The sequence below is a fragment of the Hemitrygon akajei genome, chromosome 5 (assembly GCF_048418815.1).
Source record: "Hemitrygon akajei chromosome 5, sHemAka1.3, whole genome shotgun sequence".
NCBI classification, from domain to species: domain Eukaryota; kingdom Metazoa; phylum Chordata; class Chondrichthyes; order Myliobatiformes; family Dasyatidae; genus Hemitrygon; species Hemitrygon akajei.
The window spans coordinates 126,090,798-126,109,757 of record NC_133128.1 but is presented as its reverse complement, the minus strand read 5'-3'; the positions used below and the strand labels follow the sequence as shown (position 1 = coordinate 126,109,757).

General features: G+C 38.9%; 2 protein-coding genes across 2 annotated transcripts in view; one reads left to right on the top strand and one right to left on the bottom strand.

The window, feature by feature from the left end:
* bmpr2b (bone morphogenetic protein receptor, type II b (serine/threonine kinase)) overlaps positions 1-18,960 on the bottom strand; it is a 270,166-nt gene that overhangs the window by 132,016 nt on the left and 119,190 nt on the right. Inside the window, exon 4 of the mRNA XM_073046416.1 lies at positions 17,448-17,618. Coding sequence (XP_072902517.1) covers positions 17,448-17,618 — 171 coding nt within the window. The remainder of the gene's footprint in view (positions 1-17,447; positions 17,619-18,960) is intronic.
* Positions 1,298-7,208, top strand: LOC140728160 (uncharacterized). Its single transcript, XM_073046418.1, has 2 exons — positions 1,298-2,527; positions 5,430-7,208. The coding sequence occupies exons 1-2, from the start codon at positions 1,448-1,450 to the stop codon at positions 5,871-5,873; spliced, it is 1,524 nt and encodes a 507-aa protein (XP_072902519.1). The 5' UTR covers positions 1,298-1,447; the 3' UTR covers positions 5,874-7,208.

The window sequence follows — 18,960 nt, the reverse complement described above, 5'->3', positions numbered from 1 at the left end:
ACACACTCATCCCATTGATTCCTCTCCATTTATTCCATGATCCACTTTCCTTTCCTATCAGATTCCATCATCTTCAACCCTTCACCTATTACCTCCCAGCTTCTTGACATCAATACCATTCTCCCTCCCTATTACCCCCTCATCTAGATCCAACTATTACCTGCCAGCTTTGGTTCCACCCCTTCCTTTTTAGACTGGTTCTCTCCTCGCTTTCTTTCAATCCAGATGTAGGGTCTCAACCCAAAACATGAACTGTCCACTTCGCCCAACCTGACCACATTTGTGTGTTGCTCATCAGCTGGACAGCACGTTCTGTTTCTTTAAAATGGTATGTGTCTTCCTTTGTCATTTTGCAAAATGATTGTGGGGGAGTGTACTGATGAATGGGAGCAAGATGTATAGAATTAAATAGCATTTGTGAGTGTTTAGGAGAGGTGCAGAAGTGACTTGTAATTTCTTAATGACTTGTATTAATTTTCTGATTCTGCTGAGCTTCAAAACTGAATTTTATTGCGTGAGTTTTCAATGACCACAGCTCTTCTCCTTCCTCACAAATGGTACAGCCCACTCAGATCCTTCGGAATAAACTAGGAATGGGAGAACTGACTTTTTCTGGTTTGATCAAGAACTGTCATGTTTCTTGTTTATAAAAAACTCTACTCCACGGTTGGGGGATTTGGACTTTGAGCATTCTATATGCTTGACAAAGCCAGTTATCAGATTATACACATTACTATATTTTAATATTTTTATAAATGATTTTATCTGGCCTGAACCTGTTACTAAATTATTTAGAACAATTATTTCTAAATATGAGTCATTCACCAGCACTGTGCTTTTTACCGTGTAAAACACTTTAATAAAAGCATCATAGAAAGCTGAGAAAAATGGCTGGAGGGAGAAAAACTATTATCCATTTCTCCATTCCTTCATGTAACCCCTCCCCCACAAATCCAAAGAACAGAAAAGAAGCAAAACAAGAACCATTCATGAACTAGGCCGCAGCAATACAGAAAGCAGTGAATTCATAATGCCAACTCTTGTTTAACTCCCACCCATCTCCTTTCTATACGCACATACAGCCTTCTACCTTGCCAGGCTGCAATAAACACACATTAGAGATGATTAATGAGGGGTCTGATGAGGGCTGGCATTTCGTTTCATTACACTTCCTTCAAGAACAGAGGAACCCTTGCCAAGGCCTGACAGCTCTGCTCTGCTCACGTGACCAGGAATGCCTCTGGGAATCATTTCTGCAAATACAGCTGAATAGTGGTTAAACCTCGCCTTGCAGGGGTATATCAGTTAACACGCAGCTGTTGTTGATAACACCCCGTGGGGGGCCCCCAGCCCCAGTGCTGAGTTTTAAGTCTCAGTGCAGCAGTTTTCTTTCCCTCTTCTCTCTTTGTTTATCTGCCCATTTTGAAGTTCAATTTTCCGTTGATGAATGGATCAGTTCAATCCTAAAGTTGCCGAGAAAGATAGGAGGGCCTTGGCAGCCTCTTTGTTTCCGATTGCTACCTCTTTTAAACAGGAAAAGGAGCCCAATCTAGACAACAATGAAGACTGCTTATTGACAAAGGAAGAGGGCAAAGTCCGGCCTGGCAAACACAGTATGGAAGAGAAGGGGCTGCTGACTCTACAACAAGATAGTGGGATTCCATACAACACAAAAAAAGCAACAGCCTGGGGAGTTAGAGTTTGGGACGAATGGGGCAAAACGCGCAACAGCTACATTATGGAGCAAGGAGTCCAGCGCAATGAACTCTTCCTTTATGTGCCCGAACTCTGCTATGAAATCACTCATGATGAACTTAATTTCTGGTTGTGCAAGTTTGTGCTCGAAGTACGGAGGCAAGATGGTTCAGAATACCCTCCCAACTCTCTCCGCCTCCTATGCTGCTCAATACTTCGACACCTGCGTGAGAACTGCAGGCGATGGGATATTGATTTCTTCAACAAGCTGAAGCCAGACTTTGCCGAGTTCCGAGCCACCCTTGATAATCGGATGAAGCAGCTACAGCGATTAGGCATTGGGCTGATAAGGAAACAGGCCCAGCCATACACGGAGGATGATGAAGAGAGGCTATGGCAAGTGGTCTTTCACCTCCGTGATGCAAAAAGCTACAGTTATGCTGCCTACTTCTACATCTGCAAAGTCTTTGCTCTGTGTGCAGCTAAGGACCACCATAAACTAACAGTTGATCAGTTCAGATTTAGCTGTGACATGATTAGTGAATATGTGGAGTTTACTGGCAGACCTAGTAATCCTCAAGATAGTCTTGACAAGCTGAAAATTGTCCAAACAAGACAATATGCCGATTCCCCAAACCCAAGATGTATCGTTTCTCTGCTGCGTCGCTACCTCAGTATGATTCCCCGTGAAGGCCCATTCTACCGCCGTCCCATGCCGGGTACAATGCAATTCTCAGAACAAGTAATAGGAGTTCACACTTTGGAAAGATATTCCAAAGAGATATGCGAAGCAGCAGGAATTTCAGGACACCACACAGGGCATTCCGGAAGGGTAAGAAATCAGAAATATTATTTACTACTATCATTTCAGTAATTCTAAGCACATCTACAATACACCTGATACCTGAAAGTAAGAATATTTCTGTAATAGGGGATTAGGAGGGTAAACAGTACTGGCTAAGTGTACAATTCACCATGTGGGGTGTTTGATCTGTTCAACTGTGGTGGAGTCCAGACTTCCCAAGAACACAAGAATCAGCAATGGCCTATATCAATCTTGGAGTGACTTTCTGTAACTCCAAGCAATTAGTAACTAATTCCTCTACCTAATAGCCCCCCATCCCTCTCTGGGCAAGGATAAGGCCAGCTTCCACCCTGTCAGTTCTAAGATGCATTAGACGATATGAAGCTGATTAATTGAACCTCCAGCCAGACCTCTTTGTGACGACGGAAAGTCTGTAGTTGCATCAAGGCACTAGTGGAATTCAAATGCTTTAACTTGTATCCCACTTGTATTATAATATATAACACATAATAACTTATATTATGGTGCTGCATTTAATTTTTTATTGAGATAGTACTGATGTATCACTAGACTTGTAGCAAACAATGAGACTACTTGGCCAAATTATGCCATTGATGTTTCACTGTCGGGAAAAGGTGCCGTGAGAACTTGCATTGCATGAAGATATCTTACACACACATTGCTACACTTCATTGCTTCATTTTAGTGATGCATGACAAGAATGGCACTACTTACCAATGCCTCAGAAGCAAGTATAGTACCCTGAAGCTCCACAGACACAGAGCTGTTCAGTCATTGCACAGTGGTACTCCATGACCATGATATTACAAACGAACTTACCACAAGCATAGTGCTACGTGTACACTGTCCCATGGGTAATATCATTACCTGATGATATTTCAATGGTTTTATTCAGTGCCATTATATTCTCTGCTACTATTTAATACAGAGTTTCTATTATCAAGACCATCTTCTTCAGATGTGGACTTCAAATAGTAGTTCCACTGATGCCTATTGGAAATCAATAGACATTTCTGGTAGATAAAGGATAAAAGAAACCTTGGAAAATCTTACAGTGCAATTGATTATCATGGTATTTGTGAGTTTTGTGACTGAAAGAAACCTTGGAAGGTCTAATCAGAATGTAACTAATTATCCTGGTCAGATCATACACAGTACCAAACTCAAATCTCAGCAAGGCTATGTCCAAAAGTTAGTCATTCACTAAAATTAAACTCAGTATACACATTATAAATTGAAGATCCCAAGTGGCTATTTCTACAAATCCAACCAATTTGGTACCTAATTCTACCACACAAAGATTATTTTCATATATCATGATATGGACAAGTGAGGTGCCCGGCAAATAACCTCTTCCTTAATGTCAACAAGACAAAGGAAATAGTTATTGACTTAAGGAGAACTCATGCCACTCACAATGCCCTTTACATCAGCAACACAGCAGTGGAAACTGTAAGTGTTTCAAACCCCTGTGAGTGCACATCACATACAATGTCTCATGGTCCTAGACCATATCCTACAGAGTCAAGAAAGCTCATCAATTCCTCCACTTTCTGAGGAGGCTGAAGAGAGCTGGACTTTGCACATCTATATTCACATCATTCTATGAATGCACAGTAGAGAGCATCGTGACAAGCTGCATCACTACGGAAGGTACGGAATCTGTACCGCAGTGGACAGGAAGGCTCTACAATGGGTGGTCAAAACTGTCCAATGCATCACCAGCATCAACCTACCCACCAAAGAACATATATATAAAAAGGTGCTGGAGAAAGCAAGTAACATCATGAAGGATCCCACCCACCCTGCTCATGGACTGTTTGTTTCCCATCAGAGAAGAGGCTATGTAGCATCCTGTCAGTCACCTTATGTACAGCCTAGCGTCACTTTATGGATATAGAATTGATGTACTGTATATAAGGCATCTTATGTATTCATATTTATCATATTTTTTCTTAATTATTGAGTTCTTTATCTTTTTTGTGCTATATCAGATCACAGGAACAACTATTTCATTCTGCTTTACATTGGTGTACAGGAAATAACATTAAACAATTTTGAATAGCCAGTCATCCACGCTGCCAGTTCTAAAGTTTTTTCAGTTGATAAAGATGATTAATGGAATCCGCATATAGGCGTCTCTATGATTGCCAATTAAACTACCAATTTCATTCATATTCATTTTCATTTCCTATTTCTCAGAATCAGGAAAGTTAATTGACAACTATACTCCAGGTCTGGTTTATAAAGTCGATGTTCATTGCTAAAATGGTACTTGAATGGATTTAAATAGAATTTATTTGGAATTGGATTATTAAGCTCAACAGTCCTGCCTTCGACTTTACTCTTTCATTACTCCTTTCAATCCAGAGAATAAATCAAAACTATGCAAGTCTGTGGCAAAGAATTACTCCCTTCAACTACACATGACAGGATACAGATGAACTACATTGTTCGTGATTTTACATCTTTTATACACCATCCCTGATGCATGATAGAAATGGTCTCAGTTCGTGCTAACATACTCTTATTTGAGAGCTATATCCAATTTATTCTAAGGACTATTTTCTTCCCTGGTATTTTTCCTCTGCCCCTATGGTATTGCTTGAGTTCCATTCCTTAAGTATTTGGTTGCATCACAAATGCACAGTTATACAATGGGTGATATGCTGCTATTCACTAAACTAATAATAAGCTATTCCACTTTGATGTAGGTACAATTTAGTTAGATCTTCAGGACTGTGATTTTGTGATGGAATTCTGACTAACATTTCTTCTACTTCGCAGGAATCTAGTTGATCTCCACTTAAGTCTTGCCTACTGTTGCATAGTTGTTCATACAAATTCGTTTTCCTTTGGCATTCAGTTCTAGGTTAACTGGTTTTTACTTGTATGTGTGCATGTATAGGTCAGCAGTGCAACAACCCTGTATAATCGAGGCTTTGATGAGCAGTCGATTAAAGAACGGACAGGACCTGCAGCTAGTTTGGCAAAGGGCTACAGGAGACCCTCTCCTGCTCAAATGAAGGCTATGTCAGACTGTCTGCAACCGCCCAATCCTCTCAAAAAGATTTCAGCATGTTCACCTTCATCATCTACATCATCTGAAGACCACAGTTCCTATCAGGATGAAGGCCCAAGCAACATCATCATCTCTGAAGATGGAATCAATCACCCACAAGAAACTACAACCATATTGAGCAGGCCTGAGGTGACAATCACAGAACAGGATGGTGTACTAAAAATTGAAATACCATCTCGGACTCCCCCATCAGTGCCTTTATCTTCACTTCATACCATTAGAAAGTTAAAAATAGTAAAAGGGGAAATTGTATTAGAACTAAATTTGTAAGAGCTAATTTATTAACTGAAAATCTATGTTCACAGTGTTCATTTTAGTTTACATGCTCTAACATTGCTCTTCACTGTTTCTGCCGAAGTGTGATTGGATAAATACTAAGTATCTCGTGAAGTACAGTCTACGAATCAAAGTGCCACAATCCTGATGACTAGTACATACAAGCTTGTTCTATTATCCTCCTGTTAGTCACTGATAGCTGGCACCAAGACGAAGTGTTGCTTTATATATTTCTCTTGTATTGCTGAAGCTGGTGACTCTTGTGTACAGGTCCAGTAACCAGTCAGGTAACCTTCACAAGAATGAACAATGAGTGCTGGCAAGCTATACAAATAAGAAGGGTACATTTCCACAGCTGATTACAATTCTCTTGTCATATGACAAACAAATTTCCTTCCTAGTGGGAATGAGTGAATAGCTTAGTTAGCTGATAATAATCAAGAACAGGTTTCCATTCCACAGGCTAATGGTGTTAAAATTGTCTCTTACTACTCCAGATGAGCTCAATTAAGTTAATAATAATGGAGAGCCAACAAATCTTTGTTGGTTACAAATCTCAATGGTGTAGCAAAGTTACTGAGAATCTGAGAGCTGCATGCCTGTATATACACTACTGCTGATCAACTTACAGCTCACATTGTCATTCAAATATTAGTATGAACAGTAAGATCCCTACATTAAAAAAGTGTTTAATTGTGGTTCACCAGCACTACCCGGATTATATATTGGACTTGGTCTGAACCTCATCAAAATACTTTCACTTTTGATTCCTAAATTTAAAGCTAGCCCTGGTCTTATCATTCATTAAGCTCTACCAGAAATTGATCTGAACAATTCCAACATTATTTTGCTGGGCACAATTTTGTAGAACGAAATATTGCCAATTCAGCACTACCTTATCAATTTCACTCACTGAGGCCAGAAGATGCCTAAAAATAAAAAGTCCACACTAAGTCAATGATAATTATTTGTGTAGAATGAAAAAAGCTAAAATCTTTGAATCTATCAATGGACATTTTTTTTAAATGGGAGAGTACAGAAATGGTTTTGATCTACTTATCCTTGGAGCATTTGATGAGACAGTAGGGAAATTTATTCTAAAGTTACACTTTGCTGTATCTGTCTTTGGTATATTTGATATTGTTTCCTTTGCCTAATGAAGATAAATGTGAAATTGAAGTTCAATAAATTTGTGCCACAAAACTGAAAAGACAGACTATACATAGTGTTTTATCACATCAAAGAGCTGCATGTAAAATGAGAAGATTAATTTGAACCATAATATATGGACACTATTTTGTGTTTGAAAACAATAAATGAATTTGGAGATCTAGAACTTGGGAGGATTATGTATAGTCATAATAAATGAGAGGAGGCCTATACAAGCTCACCAAAGAATTAGTATTCATGGCAGCAAGGTATTTAAGAAAGGATATGAGGCGGGAAGAGAGTTGGTGTCATTGGTAATCAACTATACCATTTCTTAGAGAGATAATAATCTTCATGATTTAAAGACAAAATATTGTTGGTCAGGAAACAAAGGAAGAGCAAGAAAATTTGTGACCCATCAAATAATGGGAAGCAGATAAGAGAATAACTGCAGTTAATTTTCAAAAAGATTCAAGAATTACATTGAGTTCTAATTTTTGAACACTCTAAATAACCAAGAAATGTCTGGAGAGAGTAATTCCTGAAAACATTCTTGATCAGTATGCTTTCAGTTCAAGCAGGAAAGAAATCTTGCTTAGTTTGTTCTGTGGAATGAAGTGGCACATGAAAAGCCAACAATTAGTGAAACGATTATCATAATTGAATTGAACTGACTTTATTACTTACATCCTTCATATACATGAGAAGTAAAAATCTTTACATTACATCTCTGTTCAAATGTGCAATGTGCAATTATAGTAATTTATAATAAATATTATGTACAACAGGATAGTCAATACAACATCGAAATACAGTTGCGTCAACATGAATTAAGCAGTCTGATGGCCTGGGAGAGGAAACTGTCCCGGAGCCTTTTGGTCCTGATTTTTATGCTGCAGTACCGTTTCCCAAATGTTAGCAGCTAGAACAGTTTCTGGTTGGGGTGACGGGTCTCCAATGATCCTTTGAGCCTTTTTTATACATCTGTCTTTGTAAGTGTCCTGAATAGAGGGAAGTTCCTATTTACAGATGTGCTGGGCTATCTCTCTGCAGAGTCCTGCGACTGATGGAAGCACAGTTCCCATACCGGGCAGTGATGCAGCTAGTCAGGAAGCTCTCAATCATGCCCCTATAGAAAGTTCTTACAATTCGGGGGTCCATACCAAACCTCCAACCGCCTCAGGTGAACGAGGCACTGTTGTGCCTTTTTCACCATACAGCTGGTATACATAAGGCATGTGAGATCCTCAGTGATGTTTATGCCGAGGAACTTAAAGCTGTTCACCCTCTCAACCCCAGATCCATTGATGTCTATAAGGGTTAACTTGTCTCCATTCCTCCTGTAGTCCACAACCAAGCTCGTTTATTTTGCAATGTTGAGGGAGAGGTTTTTTTCTTGACACCTCTGTGTCAGGGAGATTACTTCCTCTCTGTAGGCTGGCTCATTAATATTTGAGAGGAGGCCAATCAGTGTAATCAGAAAATAAATCATTTGCATCAGTGTAACTAAAAAAAAGGGAAAAGAACAACATATTCAAATGACAAAAGAATAGTTTTGGAGAGTAGAAGGCGAATCCAGCCCAAGTGAACAAAACTACAACTAGAACAACAGATAGGCCCTAACAGAGTTTAAACTGCAGGCACTGGTTAAGCATTTGCCAATACAGGAAAAGAAAGCCATTCAAAACCTGGAATTGTTTGGATGACAAAAAAAAAAAATCAGAAATTCAAACTAATAAGACAGATAAAGGAAACACATCTTACGTGCCAAGCTAATAATAATACTTGGGGAACAAGATGAATAAGTGTAAAAACATTAACAGGAAAATAAGACAAGTGAGAGTACAACAGGTCACATGCAATATCAGAACCAGAATCACGTTTATTATCACCAGCATGTGACGTGAAATTTGTTGACTTAGCAGCAGCAGTTCAATGCAATATACATAATATACAAGAGAAAAAAAATAACAAATAAACACATACATCTATTACAGTATATGTATATTGAATAGATTTTTTTTAAAACATGCAAAAACAGAAATACTGTATATTTTAAAAAAGTGAGGTAGTGTCCAAGGATTCAATGTCCATTTAGGAATCAAATGGCAGATTGGAAGAAGCTGTTCCTGAATTGTTAAGTGTGTATCTTCAGGCTTCTGCATCTCCTACCTGATGGTAACAGTGAGAAAAGGGCATGCCCTGGGTGCTGGAGGTCCTTAATAATGGACACTGCCTTTCTGAGACACTGCTCCCTGATGATGTCCTCGGTACCTTGTAGGCTAGTACCCAAGATGGAGCTTACAAGATTACAACCCTCTGCAGCTTCTTTCAGTCCTGTGCAGTAGCCCCTCCATACCAGTGACGCAGCCTGTCAGAATGCTCTCCATGGTACAACTACAGAAGATTTTGAGTGCATTTGTTGACATGCCAAATCTCTTCAAACTCCTTATGATGTATAGAAACTGTCTTGCCTTCTTTATAACTACATCGATATTTTGGGACCAGGTTAGATCCCCAGAGATCTTGACACCCAAAAACTTCAAACTGCTCACTCTCTCCACTTCTGATCCCTTTATAAGGATTGGTATATGTTCCTTTGTCTTACCCTTCCTGAAGTCCACAATCAGCACTTTTACCTTACTGACATTGAGTGCCAGGTTGTTGCTGTGCCACCACTCAACTAGTTGGTATATCTCACTCATGTACACCCTCTCATCACCACCTGAGATTCTACCAACAATGGTTGTATTGTCAGCAAACTTATAGATAGTACTTGAGCTACGCCTAGCCACACAGTCATGTGTATATAGAAAGTAGAGCACTGGACTAAGTACACACCCCTGAGGTTGATCACCAGTGAGGAAGATATGTTATCACCAATCTGTGGTCTTCCAGCTAGGAAGTCGAGGATCCAATTGCAGAGGGAGGTACAGAGGCCCAGGTTCTGCAACTTCTAATCAGGATTGTGGGAATGAACAGCATCCTGATGTAGGTGTTTCTGTTGTCCAGGTGGTCTGAAACTGTGTGAAATGCCATTGAGATTGCGTCTGCCATTGACCTATTGTGATGAGAGGCAAAATGTAATGGGTCCAGGTCCTTGCTGAAGCAGGAGTTCAGTCTAGTCATGACCAACCTCTCAAAGCATTTCATCACTGTCGATCTGAGTGCTATCGAGCGATAGTCATTAATGTAGCCCACATTATTCTTCTTAGGCACTGGTATAATTGTTGCCTTGTAATTTTGAGGGTAAAATTACTGATGATGTAACACATCAGTGCTGAACACTCTCAACCACTAATATAAAAGAAAATGTAGAAGTTTTTTAACATAAATATTAGATTATTAGAAATTTACATTCTAACTGAAAAGGGGACACAGGAGCAAAACTAGTAATGGTGATATTTATTCCTTTTCCTTTTCTATTACCATATAACATTCTATTCCTTATGTTTATTAATATAATTTTAGTATCCACATTTGCGTTAACTGCTGATCTATTCTAAGACTCTATTTCAACTTTCTTTTCCAATTATCCTCTGTATTTTCTTTATTCAGCCTGGTTCTCCAATACATTACAAGCTTGGTATCATGTGTATGCTTTCCCTATCTATTTTGATACACAAAAGTACAGGATAGTGAATGACAGAGCATACAAATTAGTAAGGCTAATTCCAGTATGGTTGACAGTTTGGTGAAATTATCACATTTCGAAACAGCTAACAGGATCAAAAAATCATAGAAGAGGGCACAGGGTCTATGCTGACTTGTACCTAACTTTACATTTAAATTTAAGTGCAGTTGCTCTCTATGCTTGGTAATTTAGGCGTTCTTCAATGTTGTGAGACGACCTGCCTTCAACTTCTTCTCACTCAGATTCTTACCACCCCACAGGTGAAAAAGTTATTTTTTTAAATTCTCTCTTCACCTCTTGGCTACTTGCTTTAAACCTGTTTTCTCTAGTTTTTGACACCTGTTAAACTTCTCTTATATTGAATGGGACTGCTAAAGTACTAAGGGATTAAATGGGGGGAAATATGTTAGGTGCATACAGGAAAGTTTTCACAAGCAATAAGCAGACTGCTTCCTCTTGCAAAACAAGGCCGAGCAAGTGGCTAAAATATCAATGAGTGAAGCACCCTGGGGACTATCATTCAGTCAGTATTAAAATAGTTATGGGAAGAGATAGGATTAGTCCACAAGTTAAAGTCCTAGATGGGGAAATCTAATTTTGATGACATTAGGTAGAAACTCAAAGATTCAGATCAGTTTATCATCATGTACACCAGGATAAAATGAAATTCCTTGATTGCATGAAGCTCAGAGTAAACAGTATGAATGGTAATAATAAATACTACAATAAAACAATGAGTACAAAACGGTAGAATGATGCAAAAGACTGTAGTCCAAACTGAAGCAGTGCAAAAACAAATGCTGTAGTAACAATAATGGAATAACTGAGAGATGTAGAATTAAGAGTACGGGCACTGCCCAGAAGGGGATGTGAAAGAGGAGATTGGTTCAGAAGTTTGATAGCATTTGGGGGAAAGCTGGTCTTAAGCCTGTATTGCATGTTTGCAAGCTCTTGTAACATCACCTAGAGGATAGAAGAGAGAAGGGGAATGGCCAGGGCCAAAGGCATCCTCGACGGCACTGTTAGCCTTGCAGCAACGCATTGTGAAATGGATGATATAAGGAAATGATGATTCTGTGATGGACCAGGCACTGTTAATCACTTTCTGCAAATTTAATCTGCTATAACTCTTCCATTTTTAGATCATCCTTTTACTAATTTGTTACCCTAACTGAACTGCTTTGATCTTTTATATTTCTTTGATCTCAATGTTAACAAATTTTAAGCAGTTAAATGGTATTAACATGGTAATGCCTCAATTAATTTAATTCATCTTACTTAAATACTTGCCCTACAATGGAAATCAGCTGACACTCACCTGCCAACCAGCTCACTGCTCACATAAGGTATCAGTGATTTTTTTTTTCTCTCAACTGTTTCAAAAAATCCTGGAGATTATCACAATAAATTCCTGGTGACACTGACCATCACATTTCTAATTTATTTCCCTGGAAGCTGCTAGCAATCAGCTGATAAGATTGATTTGAGTATATCTACAGATCTCATTGTTGAGGAAAAGATTGGCCTCTAAAAAAGTATTCATTCAAAGTAAGAACAAATGCAAATAGTTCATTGTTGCCAAGAAAATCTGAGCCAATGATCATCCATCAGCAGATGTAACATGCATTCGTATTCATCACTCCCTTGATGCTCCCTAACTAGATATATAACATGTATTCAAGGGGAAAAAAATTATCACCACATAAACTCAAATTGACAATGATACTGCCTCCCTTCTTTGAAAAAATCAACTTATTTTCTTTTGGATCTTGTACATTAAAACTGAAAAGTATAACTAACTGTACCAACTACATTGTAAGGGAACAAAAATTGCTCTCCAGTGTGGTTTGTGCTTAATCAGAATCATAGCAAAAGTTACTCATTGATGTCAAACAATTATACAAAGTATCTGTGTTCTTTTACTAGATATAGGTATCAAAAAGTCCTTTAATCCAATGAAAGATCCACACATATGCAATAATAAAGAACATTTGTGGTAGATAATGATTCAAATTTTCCAATAAGAGCTGGCATTTATCTGCAGAATGGCTAGTTTTTAAGCTGCAACAGTCAGGACCAACAGAATTCACAAAGCTTCCAAGCAGCTGATTATGAGAACTTTCCAGACTAGACCCCTACATTGGACTCTGTACAGAGTTCAGAGACGGAGTACAAACTTCTGCAGATTGCCAGCACTTCTGCTGCTGAATCAAAGGTCAAAATTCAAAGTGCGTTTATTATCAAAGTATGCATACATAACACAACCTTGAGATTCACCTCCTCACTGGCAGCCACAAAATAAAGAAACCCCAAAAGAACCCATTAAAAAGACCGTCGATACCCAGTGTACAGAGAGAAAAAAAATACCATGCAAACAATAAAAGTAAGCATGCCACGGCTTCAGTTTGACACAGAGATAAGTAAATGTTGTGGGACTACAGACACAAAGCTTGGCATCACTGCAGCCAGAGCACACCACAACCTCACTTTAGTGCAGAGCTGAGTAAATGTCCTGAAACAGCGAGCAAAAGCAGGCAGAACCGGCCTGCCCTCATCTCCAGTCAAACTTTTCAATCTGGCCTCGTGTTTAAACCGTCCAAACATCGGGTCGTTCCTCACTCTCGGACTGCTCTGGGGCCTGGACCCCACCACCATGATTCAGCCTCTGCCCAACCTTTACAATTTGGCCCAGCACTTAAATCGATCAAACATCGGGATTTTCCTCGCTCCCACCTCCTCTTGCCTCCGCCATGCCTCATCTTCTCCTCCACCTCCCATCTCCACTCACCTAGCACACCTCTTCATTGTTAGCAATGATCGTTATTAATAAGGTGTTTAGTAATTTCCTTTGTTTTGTATTTTGTCGCCAATCAGTCACTGGGCATCACCAGTGCCATTTTAAACCAAAACATACACCAGATTAAGACCATAAGACACAGCAGCTGAAATTTAAGCATTCGGCCCATCAAACCTGCTCCATCATTCGATCAAGGCTGATTTTTTTTCCTTCTCAACCCCATTCTCCTGCCTTCTCCCCATAACCTACGAATCAAGAACCTTTCAACTTCCACTTTAAATCTACTCAATGACTTGGCCTCCACAGGCATTAAACCCAGCATAGGTTCACAAATCCGTTCATTTCAAAGGAGATAAGAGGTAACAAGGAAGACAGGTTACAGCTAATTCAATTAACTTTATGATTTGAATTATATATTTTACATTTACTTAATCATATGTTCTCTCGCTAGATTAGATACTGTGACTTTTGCAATATTAATTTTATGCTTTTTAAATTAATCTGCCAATGTTTGTCAATGTCAGAGTCATTCAAAAATGCTGAAACTCTTTGATGTCTGGTTTAGGCCAGAGGCTATCCAATTGGTAAAGCACTGCACTGCTCAAGGTTTGGCCAGACTTGCTGGCTTCTTTGGGAAAGTTCATACCAGGGAAGAGCACATTTAGAGTGCAGACATAAAACACCAGGTTTTTTTGCCCCTTTTCTCCACAAATACTGTGGATTTTCAGCATTTTTTATTTTTATTCAGATTTCCAGCACAATCTTTTTTCATTGTAATGATTCAAGTTTGGCTGCCTTCCACCCCATATCCAAACCTCCCTGAAAGTATCAATACAAGTAGGTAGATTGTAAAGGCGGCATATAGCACATATGCTTTCATTGCTAAAGTCACAGAATATAGGAATCAGTAAGGCCAGTAGTTCTGACCACCCTGTTATCAGAAGGAGGTGAAGACTTAAGAAGGGGGTTCAGAAATAGCTTACCAGGACTGGTTTGTTATTGTCACATGTAACAAGAGTACAATAAAGAAATTTTGGTTTGCATGCCATTGATACCAATAATTTCATCACATCAGTACATCGAAGCCCAAAAACGAAAAAGCAGTGCAGGCAGACAAAAAGTTGCAAGACCACAGCAAGTTAAGTTGTGAGGCCAGGATTCCATCTTATCATACAGAGGAACAGTTCAATGCCTGGATTAGAAGGCATTAGCTATAAGAAGCAATTGAACAAACTTGTTTTCTCTAGACCTGGATTGGGGGGGAGGGGTCTTGATGGAAGATTATAAAATTATGCTAGGATCTTTTTCGCAGGGTAGAAATGTTCAAAGACTGGAGGACATAGCTTTAAGGTGAGAGAAGGGGAATTTAAAGGGGATGTGCATGCCGGGCAAGTTGTTTATTTAAAACACAGTGTTAAGTACCTGGAACACATAGCTAGGGATGGTGTTGGAAACAGATTCCATGGTGGTGTTCAAAGGCTTTTAGATATTCACATTATCTTCAGGGAATGGAGGAATATCAATCACGTGTAAGAAGAGAATAGTTTAAATTTCTAAGAACGAGCAAAGAGAAACATAAAGCTGTATATACTGTATAAAAAAGCACTCCTACCCAAACTCACAGCCTATTAATTCAATGAGCTGAACTGAGCCCAACACTTTAGTTTTAAAGTTTTAGATGCAGACGGAAAATTTAAATTCTGGACTATTCTGTACATCTTCTAAGTACCTAAATTTCTATTCTGTATTGCAAAGATCTTTGAGAAGATCCTCCATATGTTGCTTGCAACAGAGATAGAAAACTCCTCATATACACATGAAAACCCTGTAATTCACCAAATGTACTTCACTAACCACACTTGTTCAAACACAAACTCCACATATAAATTACATAAGGGCATGGAATCAGTGTTGAACAGTAGGATCAGCACTGAAAGACTGTATTTAGCCCTTCTACCTGGCGCCAGCACATTCAGAAGTAGTACAGGTTGTTTTGGGGACTGGAATGGAATGGACGGGTAGGGGGAGATATAAAATGAGGTCAGTTAATCATTTTCATAAATAGAATATGAATAGAAAGTTAAAAATCCACTTAATACGATGAACAGTACCAAAATAATTTGTCTTCATCTGATCTTACTATATTGCAGAAGTGTTTGAGACAGATATTGGTTGTCATGAAAGAAGCACTATTTATCCAAGTCTTCGTATACTTTCATTTTCACTTTCTTGGCACTAGGTTTTGATGGAGCATGGAAGATCAGAAGCTCTTAATGGAGAGCTTTCCCCTTCTATACATTTATGGAACATGGGCTTTGTTTGTAAGGCCAGCAGTTGCTGATTAGCCCAACTGTCCTTCAATCTGCCCTGCTGAAAAGTTGTCTTCAATATTTACAGAGAGGTAAGCTGTTAATCCTCCTGTTTTTGTAGTGGAAAGCTTCAGGGGAGGAGTGGGTGGACAGAAATGTCCAGTTCAGGGAACTGAACTTCCAGTTGCATTTATTTTAACTCTTCCTCCCACTCCCACACCAACCTGTGTAGCCTGTTACAGAGAGACCAAAAGCAAACTGGGAGAAGAACATTTTGTAATCTGTCTGGGTAGTTTCAGCCTCTGTTCACCCATCTAATTCCACTCCCCCCCCCCCCCCCCACCCCTAACACTCTGTTTCCATCTGCCATCATTTCCTCCCTATCTGGATGGACTAGGTATATGAGAGGTCCCCTCTTCATCTTCCCACTTGCCAAACTCAGACCTACTATCACAGCCCAGCCCCTGTTCTGGCATATATCGGCAATCTTTCTTCTTCCCTCTCAATCACGATACAAGTCCTGACCGCCTGCCTCCAACAATGCTGATAAAGATGCTGAGTTCAGCCAAAGTTCTGTATTTGAGGATGTTAATGACATAGCCTATGCATCAGAGCCAAATGAGCGTAGCCAAAGCACAAAGGGACCACAGATTTCCTTCCCCAAAGAACATGGGCTAACCTGATATTTTTTTTTAAACATACCTGTACACCTGGTGCTTCTTCTGACCATACTCTTACACACTCATTAAATATGAATTCTTTTGTTGTTTAAACTGCTCCCATCAAAATCTCTCTTCAATCTGCTAAGTGCTTGCAATATTTGGTGTCTTTTATTTCAGACTTCTGGCATTCATCATAACCTTCCCCAACCCTGCCATCGCCGTCATGGTTCTCTGTACTTGTTTCTTTATCATAAACCTGAATACATTTCCTGCATCCTTCATGTACTCATTCACAAAATCCTCCTTTCTCACAACCTATGAAGCACAAGCCTCTTTCATTTTTGACACCTATAATTTTAGAATTCAAGGTTAAAATTCAAGCCATGCTTACTTTGTTACTCTCAAACTGTATGAAAGGCAAGTCACAGGGTTATGCTGTCATGCAGCTCCGCATAGGGCAGTTCAGGATAGCTCATCAAGTCTATGCTAACCATAAGCTATCTACCCGTGCATATTAATCCTATTTATTTTAAACTCTTGGTAAGTAACCCTTTATGTTTTGACAATTCAAGTATTGTATACCTCTTAAATATTGTGACAATACCTCCACATCCAGTCAGGAAACACATTCCAGATCCCAACAATTCTCTGGGTGAACAAGTTCTTCTTTAGAACCCCTCAAAATTTTATCCCTTTATCCACCCTTTAGTTCCTAGATCTAGTTTCTCCTATTAAAAAGAAAAATTGCCTTAATCTATCAAATGCAAACTAAGATTGCCTGTTGCGATTAATTGTCACTTACACAGCCTTCATATCCAACAAGCCAATAGACAGAAGGCAACAAACCTGATATGCACTACTTCGTTTTAAACCTTACATTCCTAATTTCATCCACTTCTAATAAAAGATTAGCAAGGTAAAACATGATTTCTGTTTCTCTTTGCATGGAGAGATGCCTGAGCTAATCATTTCTAGCTTGCTCTATTTTTATCATTAGCAAAAAAATATACTTAATACCTGTTATCGGTTCTGTCGGGGCAGGTTCTGGGATAATTTTCTCGGTGAAGTTGACGTTGCACATGTCAGTGCTACAGCAGCAGAAGCGGTAAGTCCCATTCTCTTTGTGGTTTGTCACCACACACTCTGGAGGGTGGCACTCCTCCTTGTCTCCGAAGTGAGCCCAACAGCCTGATGCAGAATCAGAAAGGGAAACGTAGGCCTGAGATATTGCAAAGAAACATCTGGGCAACCCATTAAAATCCTAAAGTTAAATGGTCTGCTCGTTTCAATCAATTAAAGAATTCTAAGTCCATATGATTAAAGGCTGGACTGTTTAGAAAGGCAGTATCACATTGTATCATCATCTGGTTTGTAAAATCTTAAAATTGTAAATTTTCATCTTCCAAACTTCAATTATGCCTGGGGCAGTACTTTGAGATTTTTATTGCTGCCAGGATATGAGAAAGGAGCAGAAACCAGCAAACCAACCCTATACTTAAATGTTCACTTTTGAATGTTCCATGAGTTGCTGAATAGATCACCAATGGAAACAATGTCAGTTTTCTCCAACCAAAAGATCCTAGTTTACCCACCATCCCAGCTGAAATCTTAACAGATTGGGACTTAACAGAGCTAAAAAAAAAAGAATGATTTTTTAAAATATATGTATATCCTAATATAATCCTGCCTTGAAAAATTATTGTGGTTTGCTCTATAGAATCAGAATTTCAACTAACCAAGAGTCATGAGTTCAATGTTTCACTGTGAGATTAGATTTCTGTTTTGCAGCTCAATGAGGAGAAAGAAATGGGCATCCCAAGTCACCACAATGAGAAGATAAGTTAAAAAGATACACTCTTGTATTCCTATTATATTCTCAGCACTTTTTGCATTTCATATACTCATAAATTTATGTTCAATCTTCTAAGAACAGAACTATGAGATCCATTAGGTTACAAACTAGCCATTTCCTTCAATGATGAATCAAATCTAATCTGAGCAGATGTCTGAGTGAAAAGACACAGTCCAATCCAAAGTTCACAATCCAATCCTTAAAAGATTGATGATCTACCAGACTGCAATCTCCCAGAACAATCATGGGAAGATGTCAAATGCTCCTATTCTTCTGAGCCTGAGACACACATGAAGATCTTTGTTCCACATCTTACCATCCCTCATCTAGAAATTTTGTAAAATAAATATGAAATAGATTTAGTTTCATATCCTGAGATTTTTTAACTGAAACACATGGCAACATCACATACCATGCTAGCTTGCCTGTGAATATAATTATTTTCAAGGATTCAATATGACATATTGGTGAATCATGCGCAACATTCAAAATGTTTGCTTGAGCTCCTACTGTGATTAAGTCTACAGGTTAAGATCACAGAGGGTTTTTTTATGTTTGAGGACAAAAAAGCAGGCAGAGAGACAGACAAATGAATAAACAGAATGCTAATCGTGTCAAAGTTGCTTGGCCAGACAACACTAGCAACTGCACAAAATCCAAGCTGTAAAAATAATAGGA

Bases quoted from the DNA above. Each gene is read 5' to 3' on its own strand.
- LOC140728160 (XM_073046418.1), top strand. From the start codon at position 1,448: ATGGATCAGTTCAATCCTAAAGTTGCCGAGAAAGATAGGAGGGCCTTG. The intron at 2,528-5,429 runs GTAAGAAATCAG...GTGCATGTATAG, and splicing joins ACACAGGGCATTCCGGAAGG to GTCAGCAGTGCAACAACCCT.